Consider the following 21,923-nt stretch of genomic DNA (forward strand, 5'->3'; position numbering starts at 1 on the left):
AAAAAAAAAAAAAAAAAAAAAAAAAAAAAAAGCAACACACCAAATCCAGTTTATTAATCTAAATTTATCATCCTGGGTTTTAACTAACATCTGGTATTTGGGGCATAGAAAGCAAACAGACCTCAATGTAGCTACTTACACAAAAATCCTACAGAAGCACAACCCATATTCCAAGAGCTAGTGCACTAGCTATAAAAAAGTTGCTGGCTGCCATGCTAAAGAGAGCTTTTTCTACTAGATTTGCTAGTAGCAACACCATTAAGGCAGAGGGAACATGCTAGGACTTTTACCACTAATAAAAACTGAGTGTGAATTTCAGGTCAACCTGAGCTATACAGAAAGATGTCATCTTCTCAAAAACAAATAAAAAAGAATTAAGACCAACTAAGCTGATCCACTGCTCTAAGAAGTAGGAGTGGTAGGCATCTGGACTGGTTCCTTTACCAGTTATATAACCTGCAAACAGTCAACAGGTTAAACCTCCATATTCTCATTTTATAGATTGGGGGGTGGGGGAAGAGTGTTAATCACTCACACTCTATGTGCACTCTAAGTGGTAAATGAAACCGGAGTATTATTTCTCTAAACTGATTTGGAAATCACAGCAGAGTTTAAAAGAAACCTGTTAACAACAGTAGGTCATTACTAACCTGGGTCTTCTGAAACGATCCTCCCGGTCCCCATCTCTCTCTCTGTCTCTATCTCGTTCAAGGTCCTTGTCATTCTCTTCTCGATCTTGATTATCTCTGTCCTTCTCTTTGTCTCTATCCCATTCACGTTCTTCTGATGGTCTTGATTCTCGAGGTGGACCCCAACTCTCTTCTCTAGCCTTTTCCTTCTCTCTCCATCCACCTAGTTTATAAAAAGAGCAATTTTATTTTTAACAAATTAGCAATTGTAGATTTATGTGGTGCTGGGATTTAACTTGTTTAATTGTCATTACTGCCAGATTCTTGATTTTTTTTTTTCTTTTTTAAAGACAGGGCTTCTCTATGTAGGCCTGGCTTTTCTGGAACTTACCATGTAGACTAGGCTAGCTTTGAAGTTACAAACATCCTCTGCCTCCAAGTGTGCTTAGAGATCAAAGGTGTGTGCAATTATGCACAGCCTACATTCAAAATATTTATAATCACATAATTAAAACTTGTGGCAATTTTACAATCACTCAGTTCAGGGGAAAAAAAGTTGTCTCCTGACACAGGTAATGCCAGCTCAGGTTGGTAGCACTCTGCCTTCCAGGATCAGCCCTTTTACTATTTTTTTTTTTTTTTAAAAGGTCCTTTTAACGGTCTACTTATTTAGTGCTGTAATTTTTTCCTGGTTACTTTACTGTTCAAATGACCCCCAAACATAGGTTAAAGTACAATCTCCAATTTTAAAGGCAAAAGGGTATTAGATGAACTGTTCAGGTTACCAGGACTGCTGGCCATTGATTGACTATTATAAATCAGTAGTGTTTTGAGTACAGTGGTTTAAACATTTTTAACATGTAAACAAACCTATCAAACATGCCACAAAGCATCTTATTTTTAAAACTAGAATCATACCTGGCTTGACAAATGGTCTCCAGGGACCAGGTCTTGCATCATCACCCCGTCTAGGAATCCGATCATCATCCATATTTCTCCAAGGCCCCCGGTCATCATCTGCACCTCTCCTGGAAATCCTATCTTCAGCATTCCTCCAAGGTCCTCGGTCATCATCCAACCCTCGCCTGGGACCCCTATCATCATCCATGCCTCTCCTGGGACCTCTGTCATCATCAGCATTCCTCCAGGATGACCGTTCATCATCAGCACCTCCTCGTCTTGGCCCCCGATCATCATCCATCCCACGTCTAGGTCCTCTGTCCTCATCTGCTGTGCGCCAGCTTCCTCTCTCATCATCCAGTCCCCGTCTGGGTGGTCTGTCATCATCCAGTCCCCGTCTGGGTGGTCTGTCATCATCCAGTCCCCGTCTGGGTGGTCTGTCGTCATCTGTGTGACGCCAGCTTCCCCTGTCATCATCACCAATTCGCCTGGGAGGCCTGTCATCATCTGCATTACGCCAGGAAGGACGGTCATCATCTGTTCCTCTACGAGAAAATCTATCTTCATCAGGACCACGTCTAGGCCCTCTATCATCATCCAGGCCACGCCTGGGGACTCGATCATCATCTGGTCTAAGAGAAGACTCTCTCTCTTCATCATCCCCCCCCAAGCGCCTCAGCCGATCCTCATCTCTCCTATGAGGCCTCTCATCATCCCGAGTTTCTCGTCTCCACTCCCTAAGGAGAAACAAAGTACAGCTTGAAAAACAAAGTTTTCAAAAGGAATATGGATCCTTGATTTCACTATTTCTTACAAATCACTAAGTTTAAATTCATTAACTCTGGTCCTTTAAAAAAATTGCCTGTATATTTTACAATGAGCTTCCTCTAAACTGTAATCTCTGCATAAAATTAAAGCCACTGTTCTGTCTACCACTAGCAGTTACCATAAAAAATGGTCAAAAACTGAGCAAGGAGCTTAGTGAGTGCTTGCTATGCTGTTACCAACCTTGGGTTCTACACCCATTACTACAAAGATTAAAACCAGGTATGGTGGCACAACAAGCTTGTAAATCCAAACCTTAGGAGGTAAAGACAAGATCAGGAGTTCAAGGTCATCCCAAAGCTACAAAAACAAAAAAAACCCTGACATTGGCTCAAATAACAGATGGACCTGCATACAATTCTTACAGAAACTTCACCTTTTTTCTACAGGTCTGATTTTAAATCCCAGACACTAGGATCCAAGACAAAGTGCAATGATCCCAGGAATCAGTCTACTTACTTTTCTGGTGGGCCTCTTCTCCACTCAGAGTCAGCTTCTGGTCCTTTTCTCCAGGTGCCTTCTGAATCTCTATCTCCCCACCGAGAGTCCTGCGAACAAAGCAAAAAGGCACATAGTGCTAAAAGTTAGGATTACAACTACTGGAGTTACTACCAATCAAGCACTTCATTCTTTAATTAAACAAACCTCAAGATCCTAAAATGAGACTCTGGTTAAAATGAGGCACTGCAGCTGTAACTTCATTGCTTGAAGACAGAGACAACAGGATCAGGAGCTTAAAGCAGCCTTAGCTGTGTTGAGACCTCGTACTCCCACAGAAATAAAAAACTAGAGACTGGAAAGCATTGAGTGTATGTACTGCTCTTCCAGAGAATCACAGTTCAGTTCCCAGCACTAATATAAGATGGCTCACAATTACCTGTAAACTCCTGCTCCAGTGAATCCAACAACTCAGCACTCATGCACATACCCCCATGTATATAACTAAAAATAATCTGAAAAAATCTTTTCTGGAAAAAAAAGCAATCAATAAACAAGCAATGTTTTGTTGAAAGGGCAAAGCAATAACTCAGAGTGGCTGAAGCACAAGCTGACAGCTAAAACTGGTGAAAAGGGCTCATTAAGTTTGTTTGCTTTTTGCTCTAGGAAATGAATACAAACCAAATGAAGCAGAAACAGAATAGCAGATTTAAGGGACATACATGCTACCACTATGAAAACTGAAGCAGGCCAGTGGTGGCGCACGCCTTTAATCCCAGCACTTGCTGGGCAGAGGCAGGTGGATTTCTGAGTAGATCAGAAGCAGAACTAAAGGAAAGTATGGAAGGAGATTATGACTGGGGAAACAGCTTAGGAATCAGAAATGACACATGGGCTAATTTAAACTGAACTATGGGCAACAAAACAATCAATTAGAAGAATTCAAGAGATGAGAGAAAGAAGTCATTTTTGCATACAAGTAATATCAAGGAGTCCAATTGTTGTACTATACATTCTGAATGAAGTTGGAATGGACCCAATTATCTCTCCCAATTCATGGAGACACTGTGAATATAAACAGATCTTTGTATCTAAGTAGTCAGAGAATATCAAGTAGTTAGAGAAATCAGGTCACAATATTACAAGAAAATTCACTGATGTATCTACGTGCAATTAAATAAATTCTCAAGGTCTGGGAAGACAGCTCAGTAATAGAGGATTTATTTGCCAGATAATGTCTAAATTCATGCTCCAGCACCAAAGAAGAAAACAAGATAAGTTCTATACTCACCTTCCTAGAAAGTGGATCATCACCAAGTCTCCTTTCTTCCTCTCTGCGCCTTTCCCTTTCTTCAATTTCCAGCTCTCTTTGCCGCTTTTTCCTTTCTACTTCTTCTAGTTTCTTGACTCGCTCCTGATACTCTCTAAGTTCTTCCTCCCGTTTTGCTCTCTCAGCACGCTCTCTTTCTTCTCGCTCTATGAAAATTTGTCAGGTTACTCAAATGTGCTTACCACCCATACCTTACTCCTTCCATCAGGGTAGCTTTTCTAGTATAAAGCAGAGATACACACTCCTTATTTTTATTTTTTATTTTTTATTTTTGGTTTTTCGAGACAGGGCTTCTCTGTATAGTCCTGGCTGTCCTGGAACTCATTCTGTAGACTACCTGCCTCTGCCTCCCAAGTGCTGGGATTAGGGTGTGGGCCACTACTACCCCGCAGAGATACACTCTTGTTTTAGAAGGCAATAATATTAAAACATGAGCAGCAAGATGGCCAGCATTCACACATACATAATCTTAACTCTATGTATTTAATCCTCAGAACCTACATCAAAATGAAAAGAAAAAACTGACTCTTCAAAGTTGGCCTGCCCAACACATCATACATACCCAATAATTTAGAAATTTAAAGTAGATGGCAATAAGCAAATAGTGATTAAGATTCAAAAAACAAACAAGAGTCCCCTCTCCCCAAGAAAAAAACCCACAAGTAGTCCACAATGATTACGATGGTCCTATACACTAATCATATTTTTGTTCAGTCACACAAATCTAGGCATTAATTGGGAGAAAAGAATATCAGTCTCTATTAGACTGGTCTATGGGCTTGTCTTGATTGCTGTGGGCAATACCATCCCTGGGCAGGTGTGCCTGAAAGGTGGCTGAGCAGGTCAGAGGGACTTATCAAGGAAGCAGCTTTCTTCTGTGGTCTTTGTTCAATACCTTGAGCCCCTGGCAGAAACTCTGGCTTCCTTCAATGATGGACCATGATATGGAATTCAAGTAAACCCTCTTTATCCCCCAAAGTGCTTTTGGTCAGTATTTTATTGCAGCAACAGAAACCACACTAAAACAAATTCTACTTACTGAATATATGGGGTTCAAGGTATAGAAACACATTATGTAATTATCATTGACGACACAGGATACTAAAACACCAACATGAAAAGTAAAAAGTATTTAGCTATAGGTTAATAGAGGAATCAGCACCAACACATTTAATGCACTGGGTTATCTGATCCCTTAGTTTCCTAAATAAGATTGTCAAACATGGCCAGGGGGTGGTGTCGCACGCCTTTAATCCCAGCACTTGGGAGGCAGAGGCAGGTGGATTTCTGAGTTCAAGGCCAGCCTGATCTACAGAGTGAGTTCCAGGACAGCCAGGGCTATACAGAGAAACCCTGTCTCGAAAAACCAAAAAAGAAAAAACAAAACAAACAAACAAACAAAAAAAGATTGTCAAACATAGCACCCACACCTATCATGAAGTTTATCTAATGGTTACCTTTAAGCATCTGCTCCTCTGCCCTCCTCTGCTCTTCCTCTTCCTTTTCTCTGTAATAAGTTATTTTGCGTTCTTCTTTCCGCTGCCTTTTCCGTTCTTCCAGGCGATTATGCCTTTCTTCTGCTAAACGCTCTTCAAACTGTTTCAGTTTTTCCTGCAAATTGAACAGTTACCCCCACGGGCCAATTTTTTTTAAACATATAAACATGAATAACAGTTTTACACTTGTAAATTCACAATTTGAAAACCATAAAAAGTGGCCAAGTAAATACAAAAGCAGAATCTCTTAATGGGTAAAGAAATAGTGTCATGTTTGTTAAATTTTGAATTATTACTATTATCTACACTGGACTAGTATCACTGAGAGCTGAATGCTTACCTGGCACATCTAAGGTGGTAGATTCAAATACCAGTTCCAAAACAGCGACCTCAAAAAGTCACACTTTATTTATAATAAAGAAATTGACTTAGAGCTTTTACCAACAAACTATCTTTGATATAGTTCATTTCTTCTTCTACTTTTTTTTTTTGGAGACACAGTCCCTCTACATACTCATGGCTGTCCGAGAATACTACACAGACCAGGCTGACCCTCAACTCAGATCTGCCTATGATTCCCAAGTGCTATTATTAAGAAAATGTACCTAGATGCCTAGCAGTGATCTAATTCATTTCTGAATCAAACAGTAAAAATAAAACTTAAAAAAAAGGAATCTTAAGGTAACTATGTGGGCCTGAAATTCTACATACAACTGCCCCCCAAAAATCCCACACTTAAAAAAGATCAAAAGAATCAGCTTTCATCTTTGAAACATAAGATTAAAATATCTCCCAATTCACCTATACCTTTAATTCAAGACAGACTGTTAAGGGAAAATCCTCAAAAGAAAACTATAAGTTCACAAATTAACTTTTACCTAAAACAAAACATAGTAAACTCACCTCATAGACAGACTGCCTGGCAGCTTTGAGCCGCATCACAAATAGATCTCTGTCTTCCAACATTCGTGACATCCTATTCTTATGTTCCAGAGCTTTTTCTCGTTCTAGCTGCATTGTAGTAATCTGAAAGTACACACTAGGGTAATCTCCAAAGCATGTTATTACTAATATACCCCAAGAAGATTCTATCCTTTAAAATTATGAAGCTTCTCCTTCCCCATTGTATTTTAAAGTGAAAACAGAACATCCTAACATATCCCCTAATAGAAGTCCTATGAGATTTTGAAGTTTTAATTTTACTGGAAAATAAGGTAAAATATTAGACTTTTTTCTCAGCCCTATGAAAATATAAAAGCCTCCATACTGTCCCAAATGTTTTCTATTTCTACTTAAATACTTATGCCTAAAGAGAATTATCATAAAACCTCAATCTCTCCTTTAAAAAACAGGAAGAATTATTAACACAATCCTGTAAGTCTCCAGATGGTAGACGACCCTGAGACTTCAGATGCCACACAGCCCCATTCTCTCGTTTGTGTGCCCTTAAGGCTGTAATTAATAGTTTCTTATTAAACTCTATTGTGAACATTTCTTTTTCCAATAAGCATTACATCTAGCAAAAGAATTTAAAAGAATTTTCTGGCTGACTTATAACTTAGTTTATGGTCTGTGATGCCACAATAAAATGAAATGCTTACTCTTTCTTCTTCTTGCTGTTCCCACAGGTCCATGTCTTTAACCCTTTGTTCCTCATAAGCACTCTTTATTAAAGGAATTTCTTCCAAACGCTTAGCTCTCTCAAAATAGTCAATCTGAATGAAATGGAAACAAATGCAGTGTTACAAAATAACACCCCCCCCCCTTTTTTGGCTTTTTTTTTTTTTTTCTTCTTCTTCTTCCTGAAACAGGGCTTCTCTGTGTAGCCCTGGCAGTCCTGGAATTTACTCTATAGACCAGGCTGGCCTCAAACTCAGGAATCCGCCTGCCTCTGCCTCCCAAGTGCTGGGATTAAAGGCATGCACCACCACCGCCCAGCTTGGTTTTTGACACAGGACTTCTTCCAAAGACCAAAATGAACTCAAACTCAGAGATCAGCCTACCTCTGATTCCCAAGTGTAGGATTAAAGGAATGCATAAACACCACCTGGCCAAAATAGAATCTTTTTAAGTTATATGAAAAGATGAACAATCTCACTAGGCGGGAGGAGTAAGAATTCAAGGGCAATCTCAGCTCAGCTGCAAAGCAGTTTAAGGCCAGTTTGGAGACCTTGTTTAAAAATAAAGGGAGTGGGGGGAGGAAATCCATCATCCACCCTCTCATTACCTTCTTTTCTTGATTCTTCAGGCGTTCCTGAAGCTCCTTCTTTTCTTTCTCCAGTTGCTCAACCTGTTTGGCCATAATAAAATCTGGATCCAGTTCTTCAAGATCCTGATGGCAACACAAAGGCAGAATTGTCACAAATATTTTTATTTACTTACTTACTTGAGTCAGAACTTCTCTCCATATAGCTCTGGCTAACCTGGAATCCACTATGTAGACCAAGCTGGCCTTGGACTCAAAACATCCACCTGCCTCTGCCTGAGTGGCAATTCCTGGCTCTAAATATTTTTTAGAAGATTTGAAGATTTAAATAGTTTTAGAAGATTTTACTTATGGGGAAGGCTGTACGTGCACTTGAGTACAGATGCCTGAATGCCAGATAGTCATAAGCCATCTGATATGGGTACTGGAAACTAAACTTAGTTGGGTCTTCTGGAAAAAGTAGTACATGTTCTTAACCATTAAGCCATCTTCTTCGGGTCACAAATTAAGGACAAATGTAATCAACAATCAGTTGCTTTCTAGAATTAAATCCTACTTAAATGAAAAATGTCAAAATTAACCAAATGGGAGCTCAAGAGCAAAGAAACTACATACTTCAATGTCAATATCTTTAAATGCTTTGGCACCCAGCTCTGTCTTCTTAATCTGCTCTAACCGCTCCCGAACAGTTTTCTTCTTGATTTGCTCATGTTCTTGAAGGATTCGTTCCTTCTCTCTCTCCTTTGCCTCTTGGCGCAGTCTTTCTTCTTCAGCCTTCCGTACTTTCTGAAGTTCAGCTTCCCTCTGCTCTAGTTCTTCCTTTTCACGTTGAATATTCAGACTCTCAAGACGTTCTTTTCTTTCCTCAATTGTCTGTCTCCGAGCCAGGATCCTCTGATGCTCTTTTCGGGAATTTTTAAGATATGCAGTAACTGCCAACTGATGCTGTTCTTCTTTCTCTTGCTTCCAAAAAAAAAAAAAAATGCATTTACAATGATCATAAATATACCTCAGTATTAGACAGCAATAGTAAAATTAATTGTGAAACACTGGCTCTCAACAAATATATGTATTTAGATAATGTTCTAGTACAAACTACTGTGGCACTTTTTCCGTGTCTAGCAATGGCAACCTAAGATACCATTTGCAAGTCTATTATTGTTCTTAGCACCAAATGTATTCTGTCAACCCAAGAAAAATATAAAGAGTTCATCAATAATAATTAAGCAAGAACCCAATCACCTCAACAACTGGGCCATGGCGCCTTATGGAACAACCTCTTATAACATGAGACATATTTAAAGGCAGTTCTATGGCTTGCTTGACAAAAGCATCTCAAGAACCAGTGAATAGGAAATCATAAAATCCCTTCTGCAGATTTCATCTCTTAACCATTCTATAAAAGATAATATTAGTCCTTCAAAACATGTATAGCTCATATCCCCTCAAAACACATACCAGAATGTGAGCAGGCTTGATGACTTCAAGTGCTTTTGCAAGCACTGAGGACATGGCTGTGAGCTGATTTCTTATTTGTTCTGACGGCATGCTCTGCAGATGAGGACCAATTGGGGCATCTTCTCTAGTTGCATAATTCAAATCTGATCCAAAACTCAGAGTCCGAGAAGTATGGTCAATACGAACCTTTAAAAATTAAATTATCAATAACCAAGCATATAGTTCAATGAATTTGAGAAGAAAATTATCAAGCCAATGTTAATAGAAAAGTAATGAAAGTCTGTTCAGTAGACTCTGTTTTTAAAAGATATCATTATACCAAAAACAGAGAAACAAAAGATGCGTCTTTCTAGTTCTCAAAGACCTTCTAAGCTGCCAATGCTTCTTTTAACACATACCTGCAGGTCACAATGCCTGGCTGCATCTACTATGGCCCGTTCCAGTTGGAAAGCATCAACAAAAGGAACCAGAGAAGTCAAACGAGAAAACTCAATGCTCTGATAAATCTGTGCCACCTGCACAAAAAAACACAAGGTTAATAACAACAGCTACTACTTACATGTTTTCTGTGCAATTTCATGGTAGATACACAGGAAGCAGAAATTATGCCCATTGTTCAAAAAGGGAAAAACTAAAGTTCATACAATTCAGCTTAGCAAAAGACTACTGGATTGGGTTTCAACCCCAAATCATATGCTATGACCACATTACTTGTGTGTGTGTGTGTGTGTATTCTGAATTTCCAATTTCATAAATGAAAAAAAACTAACGGTCACATATTTATAGATAAAGGCCTGCTACTTACCTAATACAAATATTTCCAATTTTTTTTGTCTGAAGGGGACTGGCAGAATTACTATATTCAGTTACTCTGCTAATTAACCTTCAACTATTTGTATAGCACATAAGAAATAACACTGCTCACATTTTCAAGAGAAAGCAGGTCAATGAAATGTGCAAACACATCTTAATTAATCCTCACAAAGTAAAAATAAAAGCATTTATTCCACTAATAAACCACATCACTTAACCATAGTCATGACATTGGCCTAAAATGATGAAAACACTAATAGCAAAAGACTACCCATTCATTACTGGTAAGATGCTCTTGTAATATACTGCTAAAGTCTATTATATAAACTGTGTCACTAATTCCACATATTACAGAAGTCTCACTCATATGAGTGTGTTATGTTTGATGCTGTAAAGATTTCTTTTTTGTTTGTTTGTTTTTTTTTTTTTTTGGTTTTTCGAGACAGGGTTTCTCTGAGTAGCCCTGGCTGTCCTGGAACTCACTCTCTAGACTAGGCTGGCCTCGAACTCAGAAACCTGCCTACCTCTTCCTCCCAAGTGCGGGGATTAAAGGCGTGCGCCACCACTGCCCGACTGCTGTAAACACTTCTAATGAGAAGCTCCTAAAAGGAGCTGCAGTGTCACTGGAAAGTGTTTTCATTACTATGATCTGAGCAAGTATACTATGGATCTTTCAGACTATTAAAAATCATGTAGGTATGGGCTGGTGAGATGGCTCAGTGGGGAAGAGCACCGACTGCTCTTCAGAAGGCCATGAATTCAAATCCCAGCAACCACATGGTGGCTCACAACCACCCGTAATGAGATCTGACGCCCTCTTCTGGTGTGTCTGAAGACAGCTACAGTGTACTTACATATAATAAATAAATAAATCTTAAAAAAAAAATCATGTAGGTAGATTTTGAAAGGAATAGGTATCCCTATATTAACAAAGAACTCAGGACTAGGCATAGTAATGTACACCTTTAATCTCAGAACCCAGGGGAGCAGTAACCCATACCTAATGAAAATTCATTAGGAGAGGGACGAAGTGGTTTTAAGTCACTGATTCTGCTTTAAAATTACAAATACAGAAAATTGAGTTGAATTTGGGGTAGCTTTCATTTCTTAAATCTAAACCTTTTTCAGTCATGTCACCAAAATAAAGAGTGAAGTGGCTATGAATGACAGGATTCCCAGAGCCAACCAGTCTAGCTAATTTGTGAGCTGCAGGTTCAGTGACAGATGATCTCAAAGAACACAGTAATGACAGCCAATGTCCACCTCTAGTCTTCATATACTTGCGTGCACATATACAAAACAAGTACGTATATATACTAAATGATACATACAAAGTCAAGGGCACAAATCTCTTTCTCTATAAATCATTTGCTTTTATTCTTACCTGTTGCAGAAGGCGGAGTATGGTATTATTCTGTAGTTGTGGTACATATTGTTGCAATTCTGGTTCCTTTTCAGGTTGTTCCCTAACCCAATTTAATACCTATGAAATCAATTAAGTTGAGAAAAAAAGTTTATTCTACAAGGACAGTTCATTTTTTCACGTTCTTTATATATACTAAACAGCATATATAAACATATATTACCAATTCTTGTCTGAAAGTAACTGACAGAAGTGGCTAAAGTAGTCATGCTGCTAATTTACGTCCCAAACTTTGTTTAGCATCAGAAAGATCTTTTCTCTTGATATGAAAATAAAATGTGCCATCCTTAACACATTGGGGAACAATGTGTTCTTTAGATAAGTACAATGCTCAACTGCAATAATGCTGGCCATATAGTAAAGACCAAAATGCCTATGCCAAAGCCTACCTTTGTAACTCTCTCACAGAGTTTTAGTGGGTTGAATTCCACCTCCAACCAGTTGTAAAGGTCTTTTACTTCTGGGACAACATATTGTAGCACATTGAACCTGACCTATAGCAAGAAAAGCAAAAAGTTTAACTGCTAAAGGAAATTTTCCAACTAGGAATCTGAACTGACTACAAATTAAAACTAGACTATCTAGTAATTACCTGAAAACTCATCAAATACAATACCCATAGTGTCTACTTATATTTAACAGCCAGGAAAAAAAAAACTGAAAAACTTGAAAAAAGAGTAAGCCATAAAGTAAAATATTATACAAGTATCACAAAATTACCAGGAGTACACTATTCTTCCTAAAATAAAATTAAAAAGGCTCAATGTCCATTAACAGGACAGTAACATGTTCATCTAACAGCTCTGGTCCCTTCTATCATCAGGCTCTACAAACACTCAATCATATTTAAATACTACTCAAGAAAATAACTGCAGCTGTCTTAAATGCCTTTTTCTTGCCATCGTCACCTAACCATGCCAAATGATTTATGAGTATTCTAAGTCATCTAAAGATAATTTTAATTTTATATGAACATATATATAATATATATATATAAATAACATGAAAATACAAACATTGCCCTATTCCAGGCTACTAGCATACTAGTGGGTTTTGATGTTCACTGGAATATGAATCAGTATCATGCAAATACTAAGTACTTGATTCACCACATACCCTGTGAACCACTGCTTTAAACAATTGCCTCAAATGAGCAACATATCTATTTCATCAGTGGTTTCCTGTCCACACAGCAGAAGCCTAACAATGAATCTGAATTCCCAGTATTTAATCATGAATTAAAACTTACCACAAAGCTTACTGTACAAAGAGATACTCAGAACTTATACTAACCATATCATTAATTAGGCCGATTCGTGTGGGTGGGGCTTGAAGACCTAGCAATGTGGCAAGGCGTCGCTGCTTCTCAACTATAATACCATCCATATCCAAAAGTCGAGCAATATCAGTTCGCTCAGGAGTAATAGGAATGGAAAGAGTCGCCAAAAGGACTCTAGTAGACATTCTGTGGTGAACAAAGTTTTGTTTGTTGAGATTGTAAATGTGCCTTCTCTTTAATTACTTATTGTATACCAGATTACATACAGCACATCATGAAAACTGAACTTTGAAGAAATGAATCCTTAACAGACTCAATCTCATCAACACAGAATGTGGCCCAACAGCAGTAAAGAAATACTTCCTTACCAAAGTAACTAAAGGTAGCTTTAGAAACTAAGAAAACAGACTTTAAGTAAACACAATTATGACAGAGAATGGAAAGGGAGAGAGAAAAGCTAAATTTTCACTTCCCTGAAACACAAAAGAACTATAGCACTATAGAATGCTAAGTAGCACAGGTTTCAGTGCCCAGGAGCCTCAATAACATACACAGGAGTAAATGACTCAACAGTATTAAAAGCGTTTGTGGAAAGAACAGTATTAAAATTCTATTCAGCAAAACCATTTAGTTGATTTTGTATCCTTCTATAAAACTAAGAAAAACACATATAAAAAAAGCCAATGGGGGCTGGAGAGATGGCTCATAGGTTAAGACCTCAGCTCTTCCAGAGGTCAATTCCTAGCAACCACGTGATGGCTCACAGCCTGTAATGGGATTCAATGCCCTCTTTTGGTATGCCTCAAGACAGCTACAGTATACTCACAAACAAATTTATAAATAAAGTCAGTGTATACATGCCTTTAATCCCAGCACTCAGGAGGCCCAGCATTCAGGAGGTAGTGGCAGGGAGGATCTCAGAATTCAAGACCAGCCTAGTCTACCATGTAAGTTCCTGGACAGCCAAGGCTTCACAGAGAAACCCTCTCTTGAAAAACCAAAATGTCAGTTTACTAATACAAAGAAGGTGATAAGTGAATTGCATAATTCCTGCCTTGACAAAAAGGTGGAGGAGGCAACTGAAAATGGTAGGGTTTGTTTTGGATTTTAATTATTGGAAGGGATCTTGCTACATAATTTAAGCCAGCCAAGAATTTGCTGTGTATTTTAAAGTAATTTTGAACTTTTGATACTCCTAGGTAAGCCTCTTATATGCTAAGAGTAAGAGCTACCAAATTCAATCTATACTAAGGTTTTCTTTTAATAGTCTACAAGCTATATTTCATGCCTAGCACCCAAATAGTCTCCATTTTATAAAAATATGGGGGGGGGGGCAGCAGGTAGTGGTGGTGCACACCTTTCATCCCAGCACTCAGGAGGCAGAGGCAGGCAGATCTCTGTGAGTTTGAAGACCAATCTCCTGATCTACAGAGCAGTTCTCTAGGACAGCCAAGGCTACAAAGAAAAGTCCTGTCTCAAAAAGCAAAAAGCAAAATAAAACATACAAAAACAAAAAATATAAACTACTTTTACTGTGGTACCAAAAAAATTGTTTCTACCTTTTCCCAGGCTAGTGATATAAGTTGTAGTATTATTTAAAAAATTATGCACCATCGATGAATGAGCCACAGCTCTTAGTCAGTCGTGTAATACTAAAAGTAAACACAACCTCTCCTACCCCCCAGTATTCTACACTGTTAATAGTAGCTAAGTGTAACATATTACTTAATATTTTTTCAACTTACAGCGGGTTTACCAGGATATAACCCTACTACATTAATGTTTTATAATTAGGAAGAAAAAACTTAATGGAACTAGTTACTTAAATATCCAACTTTCTCTAAGAATAGAATCTACCAATACATGAATAGAAGGTTCGCATGTTAAGACTACCTCTATGAATACATAATTGTCTCATTTGGGTTTCTGGTAGCAGTTTATCAGGGGGCAGGAATGATAGAAGATGGCTCAATATTTTTCAAGGAGAACAATGGAGACACTTGGTAGAGACAACTAGAGAGTCCTCCTGGCCCCTAAGGAGTAGTCTAGGAGTAGTGATAAACATCTTACCAAGCATTAGCAGTACACCATAACAGGATTTGGTCAATTTAAAATGTCCAGAAGCTAAGAAACCTCAGGCTTAGACCATACTACCACTTAGTTTAACCACACTACCATCCAACTGTAACATTCTTACCTTTGCATCTCATCTTGTGTAAGATTCTTTCTCATTTCTCTAGACAAATGATAAAGGCGATGAAGTGTAGATGCATGAAATAAAGCATTTCCAGATTTCCAAAATACTGTTGAAACTTTGTTATAGTAATTTGCCATCAACTGAGGCTTAGGTGGTTTTTTAGACAAGGAAAATAGTCCATGAATATCTTCCACAGCTTTGAAGGCTTCCTAAAATGTTAGGAATTAATTCCTAATTAATTAACCAAATTAATCACTTTATTAAAAAAACCTTTATTAAAAAATGTAAATCTCTTGTGAAACTAAAAGATTATAAATAAAAACACAAAATGCCCAATTTCTAGAATGTCTAATAAATTTGAGATTGTAATAATTATAAAAATGCTATCTTGAAATCTTTATAAACAATTTAGGTAATAGTATAATTATAGCATAATAAGAAAATATTTGGGGGCTGGTGAGATGGGTCAGCAGTTAAGAGCACTGACTGCTCTTCTAGAGGACCCAAGTTCAATTCCCAGCAACCACATGGTAGCTCAAAACCATTTGATCTGATGCCCTCTTCTGGTGTGTCTGAAGACAGCTACAGTTTACTCATATATATAAAATAATCCTTAAAAAAAAAGAAAGAAAAAATTCACTCATTAGCATACTACTTAGAGCAAGTAGACACAATACAGGTGATTGAGGAAAATAGAAGAAGTGAAGAGAAACTAGTCATGAAATAAATGAGAGAATAAATTAGTAATAAAAAACAAAGAATCCAGGTGATCTGTGAGTGATGGCGCAATGGATAAACATTTCTTTAAGCTTATCCATTTTTCTTAATAATGTTTTTTGCTTGTCCTCTACAAGCAATTTAAGACGGGTGTTCCTATTTTAAAAAAAAAGAGAGAGAGAGACTATGGGTAAGAGCAGAAAAATTAAACCAATTTTCACTTGGTCCATTTTTTAATCTATTATCATCTCAACTGGCTTTTATGTTAAATATAAAAGCCTTTAAGTTATTAAGCAACAAAATGTTGAGAAACTATCCTAAGGAGGAAGAGGCCACGAAGCTTTTAAGTATCACTGCCATCTCTAAAATGCAGCTTACATGATGTATGTACAATGCTAAAGCAGCACTTCTCCAAACAGAAAAGGATGTGTGTGTGATTTTAATTTCCAATCACCAACAAATGCTCATAAAGTACAATAAAGTTAGAATGTATTAAACACAAAGTTATAAGGAAACGGTGTTGCACATGCCCTGAGTTTGGTACCCAGCACAGAAGGGTATGTGCATACATAAACAGGTACTACTCCTCCCCCATACCAAAAAAAAAAAACAAAAGGGGGTGGGGAGGACAAAAGCATCTTTGCAATGTTTTCCCCATACTTCTATCACCAGACTACCTAGCAGCTCATAGAAAGGTACCAGTCATAGAACATTGTATCAGTCATAATGAAAGTTGTTTTATTTTTTTTTCATAAAATGAAAAGATTACATGATTTGGCCCTGGTTAATGCAAGCAATTAAGAACTGAAATACAAACTTCCTGTTCAGAGCTCTTCTTGCTCCATCAAACATTCTTAAATTCTCAGGTTACTTCCTGAAATTAGCCAGTGATACCAATACTCAAGAGGAGGAAAGAAGTGATGTGATACTAAGCTAATAGTTAAACTTGCCTGCCATAATTCCATGCTGATAGCACTGTCCAACTGAACAAGTCTGGTTTCCAAATGCATGGACTGGCTCTCTGGATTATTAAGATTAATTGCTGTGCTTTGGTTATGGTGGCGCTGAATCTGGGATAAGTGCATTCGCAAGTTGTCACATAGCTTGCGGAACTCAGCCTTTCGAGTATACTGGAGGCAGAATTTGAAAGCTGTAAGCATAATTGTCAAACAAGAATTAGATATTTTTTGTCAACTTAAATATCAGAGTAAGTTTTATATGTTCCATATTAAGATCAACTTTAACAAAATTCACAAAGCTCACCATTAACTCCCTTCATATACTACCTATATAGCACAACTCTGAATCCTAAACAAACCAAAAGACATGGTCATCAGTTCTGGCCCAAAATAAATTCTAGTAATTTTCAAATAGGAAATGAACGGAATTTAAATTTAGACTCAGGAGCTGGAGAGATAAACATCTGTCTACTCCAGAGGACCCAAGTTAGAGTCCCAGAACCCACATGGCAGCTCCAGGCCAACTGTAATTCTAGATCCAGGCTATCCAGTGTCCTCCTCTGGCCTCTCCAAGCACCAGGCATGCACATGGTACACAGACATACACGCAGTCAAAACACCCTCACACAAAAAAATAAAGTAATTCAAAACAAATAAATTTAGAACTTACCTTTAAAGACCTAAAAACAAAAACTTGTAGGCTGAAATACAATGAACTTACATATCTAATGTACAAATATTATTTCTAATTCAACAAACCTAAAACAAACAATTTGATTTAACTTCAACTCAGCATTTTTATCAAATCAGAAAAGGCCCAAGTTTGCTTGGGGACATAAATATTCACATATGTTATATACATAGAGGTTCCAATATTCCTACTAAAATAGTCTTAGTTGAAAGTTACCAACACATAAAGAAATTATGAGCCAGGTATGGTGGATGTGTGCCTGTAATCCTCAGCACCAGAGAGACAGAGGACTAGAAACTCAAGACCAACCAAGCCAAACTCAAGACCAACCAAGCCAAAAAGACCCTAACCCCGAGTAAGCATGGGCTGGAGAGACTTTTCAGTGGTTAAGATTGCTGACTGCTCTTCCAGAGGTCCTGAGTTCAAATTCCAGCAACCACATGGTGGCTCACAAACATCTGTAATGAGACCTGACACCCTCTTCTGGTGTGTCTGAAGACAGGTGCAGTGTACTTTACATATAACAATAAATAAATCTTTGGGCTGAAGCGATTCGGGCAGGAGCGAGCAGAGAGGTCCTGAGTTTAATTCCCAGCAACCACATGATTGCTCACAACCATCTGTACAGCTAGTATACTCATATACATAAAATAAATAAATCTTCAAAAAAAGAGAGTAATCATCTCGAGACTGGCAATGCAAGCTTATAAGTATAAAAAACAGGGGGGAAAAAAGTCAACTCAAGTACTGACTTACAGAGGTCCTGAATTCAATTCCCAGCAACCACATGGTGACTCACAACCATCTGTAAATGAGACCTAATGGCCTCTTCTGGTATGTGTCAAGACAGCTACAGTGTACTAATATAAAAAAATTAAAAAAATGGCGTCACTCTAGTCCTTTAGAGATAAGTGTGCTGAGAGGCAACAAAGTAGGAAGTGATCAATGACATAAATACTAAGTACTACTGCCTAAGAACAAAAAAGAAAAAAATACAGTGGGCATATTGCTTGCCCAACACCCAGAAAGCAGAAGGCAGATTTTTGAGGTTAAGGCCACCCTGGTCTAGAGTGAATTCCAGGATAGCAAGGATTTACAGAGAATCAAATATTAAGGCTATCCAAAAAATGGAGGTAAAAGATTGGGGAAAGGGGGGACGGGAAACGTGCAATAAAAATACCATAATGGAGCCTATTACTGGGTGCTAACTTTAAAAGCAGAAAGGGGTTTCAAAAGTCAGTGGAATTTCACATGGAAATACATAACTGTAAAGACAAGTATCTTCTTCAGCTACTTATCTAATATACAAATGTCAATCTTAGTTCTAGTATAGAGAACAGAAGGTAGCTCTATAAAATTTTATCTAAAGTCAACTTCTCAAATCAGTTTATTTCCATTTTACACTGTCATTTTACCTTGTTGGGCGATATCATGGTAAAGGCGCTCTACTCTAGAATTGTTTCGAAGAAGGTCCAAACACTGCCTGTAAGATTCCCACAGGAACTTGACCCAGGGCGTCAGTAACAATCTGTCAGTACGATCCTGAGTGTCTTCCCCACTTACTGCACTTAAGAGAACACTACAAAGAAAAATGCATTGAAAGCTATATTAGATGATTTCCTACTTTGCTCTGTGATCAGAAATCCCAAACCAACAATGATCACATAATTTCTTCCCATACGTAACCTCATACACACTATCAAGCTGTCCCCCATCATCTACACCCAAAAATCTATATTATAACCGTCTAAATTTTAACACATGTTCCATCAAGGCATAAATGTTGCTTACCTGGTTCCTGAAGTACATAAACTTCAGATTTTAAAGAAAAGCAGTCCCCCGCCCCGCCCCGCCCCTGATAATCATCTACTTTCAAAGGGAACAAGGGACAAGTGCACTATGTACAGAAAAACATTGTGTTAACTATCAAGATATTTACTAAGTAAGAGTTTAAACTCACATACCTCTCAGGAGTCTGAATATTATCCAGATCTTCTATATCTAACACCATTTGTTGGGACTCTTCTTTAGCTGCTTCTGTTTTTTCCTCTGCTAATTTCAAATATGCCCTAACAACATCTTCTAAAGATTTAATGTTTACCTACAAGAAGGAAAATGAATTTATTTTTCTCCAATAAACCAAAAAAAAAAAAAGTTTAAAAGCAAATCTTGATATGTAATTTAATTTAAAAGGTAAATTCTTCAGAAAGTTATTAAAAGCGCTTAAAAAACAAACTGTACCTGCTGACAAATGTTCTTATATTGATACAACCCTTCCTTAGCCAAGTGGCTCTTACGAAGATCCACACATAGTTCCAAGTATTTCAACATAATTGGCTCATGTATCTTCTGCCATGTTCTGTGTTTCTTACTTTTCATAACATCATAAAGAACATCCAGGGCAGGCTGCTTTTTGCCAACCTCAAGAAATTCTGGGGAGGGGGAAAAAAATCGACATTAGCTGTACATACTATATAAAAATCAAAGTGACTGACCAAGGAAAATGACTCAATCAGTAGGTAAAGGTCCTTGCTGCCAAGCCTGATCCTCTGAGTTTTATCTCTGAAACCCATATTAACAGGAGAACCCATTCTTAAAAATTGTCCTCTGGCTGCCACATGCACACAGAAGACTGTGCATGCCCCGTCACTTCTACAAATAAATTAACGTAAAAGAACTTTTAAAAATCTTGCCTCTTCACTGTCTGCTTTAATTTTCTAAGTAGTTCCCAACTTTCTTCTTTGCATGTTTGGCTTCTAATAGCAATCCCATAATCATTCAATGTATAGCATCACCTGAAAATATTGTGTTTATGTGGAGGAACTCAGTGATTTTAAAATTCCAGAAACTGAAATCGTGGATGGGAGAATCTCCCATAGTAACTAAAAGTTCAAGTATGACTGCATGACATTTCTGTAGCTGATTAAATTTCTGATATATTTTATGATGAAGGTAGACTGTCTTTAGTATCTACTTTAAGACCAGATGACTACATTTAAATGTATTTATTTCAGGACCTAACATTCCATCCATTCTCAAGGAATCCAGTGAAGTGTTAACAAGTGTTAGAATTGCATAGTAAGTGCTCCAACTCTGTCAGTTGGTACATCTAATATAGGTATTTCCTTACCTATATTTCTGTAAAAATTTTAAAACCATCTACAAAATAGCTTACTAAGATTTTGATAGGGATCTCATTGAATATAGATGTGAGTTTGAAGATGTGACAGTTCATCCACCCCTATCTTGTAAATAGTCACATATACACATACCAAAAAAAAAAGACAAAGAAACTAAACAAAAAGGGGGTTCATGAGTCTGGAGAAGATGGCTCAATTATCTGAGTGAGCCCTAGCACCCACAATCAAGCAGCTCAACTGCCTGTTACTTTTCAGCTCCAGGGGATACAATGCCTTCTCCTGGCCTCTTTCAACATTTCCCACACCATGCATGCATGCACACACTTTTTCTTTTGAGTGCTTCTACTCAACACAGGGTTCGAAACAGTCACTTCATGTAACACAACTCAAAAGTAAACTTGTAAAAGGTAAAAAGAGCTTCTGGACTTAGCATCATATACACCTTTAATCCTAGCACTCCAGAGGCAAGTGGATCTAGAAATTTGGAACCAAGCCCATCTACAGAGACTCGGAGACCTAGGGCTACACAAAGAGACAGGAGAAAGTTCACGGTGAAGCAATGATAAAAAGTTTTTTTAAAACCTATCTTTTTAAATACTTATTAACGTTATCTTATGTGCATGTGTGCTCCATGGTGTTGTGCTCCATGGGTGTTGGCCCCTTGGAACTAGAGTTTCAGGCAGTGTGTAAGCTGCCTATTATGTGTACTAGGAACAAAAAACTACAGTCCTCTCCAAGAACAGCAAGTATTTTTAACTGCTGAACCATGTACCTAGCCCCAGAAATGTATTTTTAAAATTAACTTTGCTGGTCAGTAAGTGGCACATGCCTTCAGGTCCAGCACTCAGAAGGCATAGGCAATGTATCTCTTAGGTCAACACCAGCCTGGTCTAAAAAAAAGTTTCAGAACAACCAGGGCTACACAGAAAAACAGGAAAAAATAAAGCTAATACTTTTCAAACAATTATTAAGAGAAATATCGATTAAGATTCAATTGTCTAAATGTTTAAGTGTCCTCCTAAACTTTGAGTTGATATACTCCCCTAACTAAATACCATTAAGAGTTGGCCTTTAAAGTAGTGACTGGATCAAAGGGTTCTATCTTTAAATGCAACAAGTAGCTTTTATACTAGATATTTGATAGCTTCTTGTTCTCTTATCAAGCAAGGGAACATTATTAACCTCTTCCTGATGAGACAGTAACAAGCCAGCCAGTTCTCACCAGATACTGAACCTGCTACCTTATCATGGATTTTTTTTTTTTGGCCATCAGAAATATGAGAAATGTATTCTTGGTTTTGGTATAGTACCCAGGATGTGATATCTTGCTACAGTAACATAAATAGATTAAAATAAGGACATTCCTATTTGAGAAGTACAAAATATAGGAGTACTTCTCAAATTTGTGATGATGGGTGGCTG

At 37.7% G+C, this 21,923-nt stretch overlaps 1 protein-coding gene and 1 non-coding gene across 2 annotated transcripts in view; both read right to left on the reverse strand.

Annotated features, from left to right (window-relative positions):
- The window catches only part of Eif3a (eukaryotic translation initiation factor 3 subunit A), a 28,913-nt gene that overhangs the window by 1,506 nt on the left and 5,484 nt on the right, over positions 1 to 21,923 (reverse strand). The window contains exons 2-20 of the mRNA XM_031390871.1: positions 19,603 to 19,793; positions 19,326 to 19,462; positions 18,777 to 18,940; positions 16,662 to 16,861; positions 14,995 to 15,203; positions 12,812 to 12,983; positions 11,908 to 12,012; positions 11,480 to 11,578; positions 9,681 to 9,797; positions 9,283 to 9,468; positions 8,440 to 8,787; positions 7,846 to 7,950; positions 7,220 to 7,333; positions 6,522 to 6,644; positions 5,580 to 5,733; positions 4,084 to 4,268; positions 2,814 to 2,902; positions 1,548 to 2,266; positions 651 to 852 (exon numbers count right to left, since the gene is read on the reverse strand). Coding sequence (XP_031246731.1) covers positions 651 to 852; positions 1,548 to 2,266; positions 2,814 to 2,902; positions 4,084 to 4,268; positions 5,580 to 5,733; positions 6,522 to 6,644; positions 7,220 to 7,333; positions 7,846 to 7,950; positions 8,440 to 8,787; positions 9,283 to 9,468; positions 9,681 to 9,797; positions 11,480 to 11,578; positions 11,908 to 12,012; positions 12,812 to 12,983; positions 14,995 to 15,203; positions 16,662 to 16,861; positions 18,777 to 18,940; positions 19,326 to 19,462; positions 19,603 to 19,793 — 3,619 coding nt within the window. The remainder of the gene's footprint in view (positions 1 to 650; positions 853 to 1,547; positions 2,267 to 2,813; positions 2,903 to 4,083; positions 4,269 to 5,579; positions 5,734 to 6,521; positions 6,645 to 7,219; positions 7,334 to 7,845; positions 7,951 to 8,439; positions 8,788 to 9,282; positions 9,469 to 9,680; positions 9,798 to 11,479; positions 11,579 to 11,907; positions 12,013 to 12,811; positions 12,984 to 14,994; positions 15,204 to 16,661; positions 16,862 to 18,776; positions 18,941 to 19,325; positions 19,463 to 19,602; positions 19,794 to 21,923) is intronic.
- Positions 10,111 to 10,242, reverse strand: LOC116104322. The gene has a single exon (XR_004123828.1). It is a non-coding gene; the product is annotated as a small nucleolar RNA SNORA19 (small nucleolar RNA).

This window comes from Mastomys coucha, unplaced genomic scaffold (assembly GCF_008632895.1).
Source record: "Mastomys coucha isolate ucsf_1 unplaced genomic scaffold, UCSF_Mcou_1 pScaffold21, whole genome shotgun sequence".
In the NCBI taxonomy this organism is placed as follows: domain Eukaryota; kingdom Metazoa; phylum Chordata; class Mammalia; order Rodentia; family Muridae; genus Mastomys; species Mastomys coucha.